Source organism: Hemicordylus capensis, chromosome 4 (assembly GCF_027244095.1).
Source record: "Hemicordylus capensis ecotype Gifberg chromosome 4, rHemCap1.1.pri, whole genome shotgun sequence".
In the NCBI taxonomy this organism is placed as follows: domain Eukaryota; kingdom Metazoa; phylum Chordata; class Lepidosauria; order Squamata; family Cordylidae; genus Hemicordylus; species Hemicordylus capensis.
In genome coordinates, this window is record NC_069660.1 from 279,900,596 (window position 1) to 279,906,797 (window position 6,202).

The window sequence follows — 6,202 nt, forward strand, 5'->3', positions numbered from 1 at the left end:
TGTAATGAATAGATGTTCTAAAACTGTACCCCGGGATACAATTTGTGTAGAGAACCATTGTGTGTGAACTGTGTGAATCCATGGATAGAGCCACAACTTTCTGGCTGTGTTTTAAAATAATATGCAGCACAGTTCAAAATGGCCACTATGAGCTAAATCATCATATGATTTGACCTCTATTTCTTTAGGAAACTTTGGAGACCGTGGCAGGGAGCAGGGGAAGGGAGGCTTTAATCCCTTTCCTTTTCCCTGGTCCTGATCTCAGTCAGGGATCCCTTCCACAGTGACGGTTTCATTGGCAAAAAGCTTCCATTGGGATACATATTAGAGCTGTGTTTTAAAATAACTTTTCTCTGAAGGGTTATTTTTTTCTCTGAAGGGCAGAGAAACACCTTTCTCTGCAGGCCCTCGCCTGCTTCATGGTAGAGCCAGCCCCGGGTTAAAATGTAACAGATTGATTTTGTAGACCCTTGTCAGTGACCCATTAGAAAATAAAAGTATTGTGCACTGATGCCTGTCCCCCTGCTTTTTTTTTTTTAACCTTGTGCTAGGCTTTTTTATGTTGGAGCCAGAGAAGGTCACCTCCCTGATAGCCTGAGTTTGATTCATATAAAATGTTTCACACCTGTTCCTGCTCTTCTTTTTAATGTAAGTGATGGCAAGATGTAAGAAAGCGAAATGTGGGTACTTTTAGCATTGTTACTCTTTAAGGTTGTCCACACGACCACTTCGGGTGGGGCTGGGGAGGCCAGCGGGGAGGCAGGAGCTGCTCTCAGGCTCCACACAACTGGTGTGTGTGCTGGCTCCTCTTGCATTCCACAATGCGCCGTGCTCCTCACACAGAGCATATGGGGATTTTCCCACTGCCGGGCACTCCTTCCGCCCAGCAATATGGAAACTTGGGCTATTGACAGTCCAAGCTTCCACACTACAGGGCAGTAGGGATGTGTGAACAGGTTTGATGTTCCACGTGTTCGACATCTAACCTGTTCGGTTCGAAGGTTCGGGGTCGAACTGAACCATCCCCCTTAGGCCGGCTCTTTGGCCTGTTCGAGCCTTTCCCCTCCCACACAGCAGCCATTTTGGAAGTCACCGCGCCTGCACAATTGGCCTCTGCATGGCCTGGGTCACACAGAGGCCAAATGCAGGCATGGCGGCCTCCAAAATGGCTGCTGCGCTGGAGGGGGAAGGCCCGAATGGGCCAAAGAGCCAGCTGAATGAGCCAGTTTGGGCTGCAAGGGAGGCCGGCAGGGGGAGGGGGTATTTATTTATTTATTTATTTATTTATTTATTTATTTAAAGGTCCGCGAACCCCCCCAAACCGAACCGGGGGGTTCGAAGGGGTGCCGGACCGAACTGGCCCAGTCTGGTTTGGATTCGAACCAAACTGGGCCAGCCAGTTCTGTGCACACCCCTACTGGGCAGTGAGGGAGGAGGGAGCATGCTCACGCACCCTCCCCCCCCTCACTTTTAGCCCAGGTAAAAAAACCCAGGCTACCCAGCGGAGTGCCAGGATTGGGACCAACCCTAGCGGTTCTCATGACCAGCACTAGCCCAGGTAGAGGTGGCCGTGAGAACGAGTCATATGCTCGATCATGGCTAATGCTGCATGAACTGAGCCAAGCAAGCAAACCTTGCCCTTACCAACCCTAAGAACACTGAGCAGCGTCCTGACTAATGTTGCGCTTGTACAAGGGTGTTGTGCTTGCACAAGCCTGTTGCTCTAGCTAGTTGTGTTCCAGACTAGTGTTGCACTAGCACAATCATGTCTGCGCTTGTGACACACCCCATATGTTTTCCAGGGCACCTTTACCCAAGAGTGTAGTCGTGTGGCACAACTACCCAATCTTCTTGTCCTAGCACAACTTTGTTCATTGCGCAAGTGTTTTGTTTGGATGTCGGCCTCTGTCTTGCTGCATACAACTAGCAACACACACACAGTATCGTGTGTAGTGGCCTTTTGAAAGTAGATAAGGATGCTCACGTCCTTCCATGTCATGCTGATAGGGATCATATCAGCTAGACTGTATCTGAATGTACATTCACATCCAGCTCCACTCGCCATCTGCTGGGCGCTGTGCATGTACTTCTTGATCCAGGGTTCTGAACTGTGCAGGCTCCCACCCTAACCGCTAGGTGTAGAAATCCAGTCACAGGATATGGGTGTCCCTGTGATGCATGTGTATTCTGATCTATTGAGGGGATCTGCACACGGAATCTGATTCAGCATGTAGATCTTTCATACAGGATTAGGGCAACTATAGCCATGTCACACAATGTCATGCAACAATAGAAAAAGGAAGTAAATTAAGACATAAGTGAACAAAAAAGAAACAAAGGTCAGTTCTTGCAAGATGTGGTTGGAAATCCAGGTGTGTTTTGTATAGGATTTGAAAAGCTCAATAGTAAATGAAAGATATTTTCAGGAATTTAGTATTACGGTTTAAGCAAAGAATGCTGTGTATAGACTATTAGATTTATTGAGAATATGTAAGGATTTCTGCCCCTTCCTTTATACTTCACCTTTTGTATTTCTATCTGTAGGGTTTAATGACCTTGATTTATCTCCTTGTGGAAGATGTCTTTCTCCTGATTAATTACTATTGCTTCAGCTATTGGTTGTTTGTTGGGTTATCAATTGCAGGATTAATATACTTAAGATACACCCAGCCAGACAGGCCACGGCCCATTAAAGTAAGTAGCAAACTACATAATTAAAGCATTAAAAGTGTGTATGTGTGTGCATGCATTGTAAATTTCCTATTAAGAATGTGTTGGCAATTATATTTTAAAGTCACAATTTCTACTCAAAGCAAACGGAACATATTCTCCAGATATCAATTTCTGATATGTCAGGTCATGCTATTCTTTTAACTAACCTGCATTCTTTTCTTTTTTTCTTTTGTATTTGCAGCTCAGCCTTTTCTTCCCCATAGTGTACTGCTTATGCACCCTTTTCCTAGTCATGGTCCCTCTCTACAGTGATACAATCAATTCCATTATTGGAATTGGTATAGCACTCTCTGGAATTCCTGTTTATTTTTTGGGAGTCTATTTACCAGCTGAAATGCGGCCTCGATGTCTTCAGTGGCTTTCTGGTAAGCAACACAAGTTTTCATTTATTTAAAAGTACAGATTATAAAGACTACGCCATAATTATTTGTTCATTATGTTGCTCCATCCATGTACATGGAGCTTTATGAAGGGAAATGGAGGCAGGAGAAAATGGTGTGCGTGTGTGTGTGTAAGTTTAATATGCAGTTGTTTCAGTCGCATATACTTGGACTTCCTTACAGCAGAGTCGGGGAACTAAGCAGGGGCGGCCCTTTCATGAGGCAAGTTACAGCTGTTGCCTCGGGTGGCGGATAATTAGGTCACCAGCAGGGCCATGAGATGCCCCCAGCTGCTGCCTTCAGAGCAGTTCTTCAGGACTGACCTGACCCTTGCAAACTCTGCAAGAAGTTTCTCTTCTCACACTCCTTATAAAGCTTGCAAGAAGCATGTGAAGAGGCCATTGGCAACCTTCCCCATCCCCTGCAAAACAAAACAAAGCTTGCAAGGGCTGGTTTTGAAATGCAGGCGACCTTTACCAGGTGCGTGGCGCAGTGTGGCATTGGTGCCTCGCCTCAGGAGCCACAATACCTTGGGCCACCCCTGGGACTAAAGGTTTAACAGGAAAGGTGGAGCTTCAGGAGGAATATTGCATAAGCCATACAAATGAAGCTTTCAGCATTGTACAAAGTTGAATGAGGGGAGTTACCACTTTGACATTATTTAATTTCTGCGCCTATTTTATCTTGCAGTTACAATCACAAAGTTTATTCAGATGCTGTTCTATTGCTGTCTGACAGACCTGGATGCAACAGAGTCACAAGAAACCAAAGCCAAGTAGAGTCCTGCTGACAGATTCTGCACTTGCTGTATTCATGTAGCTGGCAATACTCCTTTGCGTTCTTGGGCCATGCCAAAGCATGTGCAACTGTACTGTGCATCATTTTGATGTATTTTAATCCGTGCTACATTATTAGCCTTTTCTCTGTCAAATTACCAGTTTATGAAAATTTACTTGGCCAATTCAATAGCTGGCAATTGTACACTGTTTTGGTAAACATAAAGTGTGTTCTATAGAAGCAAGCACTTAACAAGTGCTAGGTTTTTAAGCTTATTATAATAGTGTTTCAATGTGTCCAATGAAAAGCAGAAGTCTGGGAAGAAAAATGTAAAGTGATGTCATGAAAAGAAACTGTAAACATACACATTTCCAGCCTCACTCAAAAGGGTGGATGAAGGAAGCAATTTTACCTCCAAGGAGTGTACATGTTTTTGAAGCAGCATGTAAATCATTTCATTTTATTCAGTGAGTCATATAATAGCTATATACAGTTTGAATCTATAGTCTCTTGCAGATATGAAGTACATTTGTTTGAGTGTCTGGAGAAAGCCTATTCATATCCAGCTCTTTCCAGGATTCCTAGGTTCTGTATCTCTTCAATGTGCATAGGTCAGGGACAGAACATGCCACGACGGTGCCACTCCTCCATTCATCTTTGTTGTGCCTGTTTTGAACATCTGTAAGGGACTTATGAGGAGCAACATTGTGCCAATGAATCATAGCTTTGGGTGAAGAGCTACTTTGGGTCCTTCCAGACAGTAATAAACTGGGTAATGTGGGAAGCTTGCGTGCAAGTTCTAAGCGAGCACTCACTCACCCTCCACAGGCTTCTGTCCTATTTCCCATCAGGATCTTACAATTTGTTCATATGCTAAGTAGGGACATTGCCTGATATTTGCAGTGCCTCCTCCTAGCCAGCTCTTGCTTTCCAAGAATAACACCCTTTCCCCCACTGGCCAAAAAAGTAGCAATGAAAACAGTCTGGTTTCACTGGAGAGTGAACAAACGCTCACTTAGAGCATGGGTGCAAGCATCTCACATTGTGCAGTTTATTACTGTCTGGAAGGACTGCAATAGTACCTTCCCTCTTGTATCGGTGTTTATATCCAACTTTAGATTTAGAACTGTTATGACAGCTGCCACTGGCATGATAACCCCTGCACTTTTGTCCTAGCCCCTTACAGGGGATAGGGACTGTTTACTTCATTTAGTGGGGAGCTGCTGATGCCTCTTGCAGCAGAATACTAAAGGTTACTGAAGGGCTACAGGATGCAGTTTGGAGGAGACATTTTAAATGGCAAGAGGAACAGAGCAGGATGTCTTTGGTCAACATACCAAGCTTAAGTTGCCCCTTTAACTGCAATGAGACATGCCTCTATAGAGGTAAAGGAGCTCCTGTCCTATCTATGCCAAATAAGTACCAGTTTCCCCTCTGAATAAGCAAATACTTGTAGTTAAGTGCATGAAGCATACGTGAAATCTGCTGTAAAACAATCAACATTTTTAGTCCCAGTCAAAGCATTTTATGTTACAAAACAAGTGCACGCCGAGAAGGAAAAAGGTGATCTGTAAATACGTGTCAGTTTTTGAGTAAACTTGGATTTAAAATAAATTGAATTTTCTTTTGCCAATTTTGCCTCAAAACATCACACACAAAACACTCATGAAGATCAAAGAGTTGTTTTGGGTAAAGGCTGCAATAGATTTTCTTCTAAATATTCTCTTTTGCTGAAGACTCCCTGAATATTTGCATATTCAGATATTTGTTATCAGTGACATCAGTGTGGCATCCAATAATATTTGTCATGTTTGTAATCCCACATTATCCACCACTGCCTCATTCATGCTGCTTCAGAAGGGAGCTACAGAATCTGGGTTTATAGATTAGATGAGATCAGTGGGAAAGAAGTCGGTATCACTGGTCCACAAATGTAACATATGGCAACTCCAAGCCACTCACTTTCAGATCTCCAGCTAGGTCCAGGTGCTGAAAGAAGTCGATATTCATCCCCAAAGAAGTGGAAATAGGGGACTCTTTCCACCAAGAAAGTCTCCCAAAAGTCTCCACTTTGTATAAAATTTTCATATATTGGTATTATATTTGCATATCATAGAAATATGTTGTTGTGGTATAGATGGTATATGGTACAGAAATATGTTAAATAAATATTTTGATAAAAATTGGATAATAAATACAGTTCACCTCTGTGAAGCTGATGACCAGGTGAGTTGTATGTCTGCTCAGTCTGTTGTCCAGGTGTAGAGTTCTCAAGGCCCCTGCTTCTTTATTGTAGATTCATCTCCTGGTTA

General features: G+C 43.5%; 1 protein-coding gene across 5 annotated transcripts in view; it reads left to right on the forward strand.

The window, feature by feature from the left end:
- The window catches only part of LOC128323551 (Y+L amino acid transporter 2-like), a 56,797-nt gene extending 51,274 nt beyond the window's left edge, over positions 1-5,523 (forward strand). For 4 of the 5 annotated variants that reach the window (XM_053246882.1, XM_053246880.1, XM_053246881.1 and 1 more), the window contains 4 exons: positions 552-648; positions 2,545-2,694; positions 2,915-3,098; positions 3,804-5,523. In XM_053246882.1, the coding sequence (XP_053102857.1) occupies positions 552-648; positions 2,545-2,694; positions 2,915-3,098; positions 3,804-3,892 (520 nt within the window). In that variant the 3' untranslated portion in view covers positions 3,893-5,523. Of the gene's footprint in view, positions 1-551; positions 649-2,544; positions 2,695-2,914; positions 3,099-3,803 lie in introns of those variants that run through there. The other variant, XM_053246884.1, reaches the window with a different exon arrangement.
- The last annotated feature ends 679 nt before the right edge of the window (positions 5,524-6,202 follow it).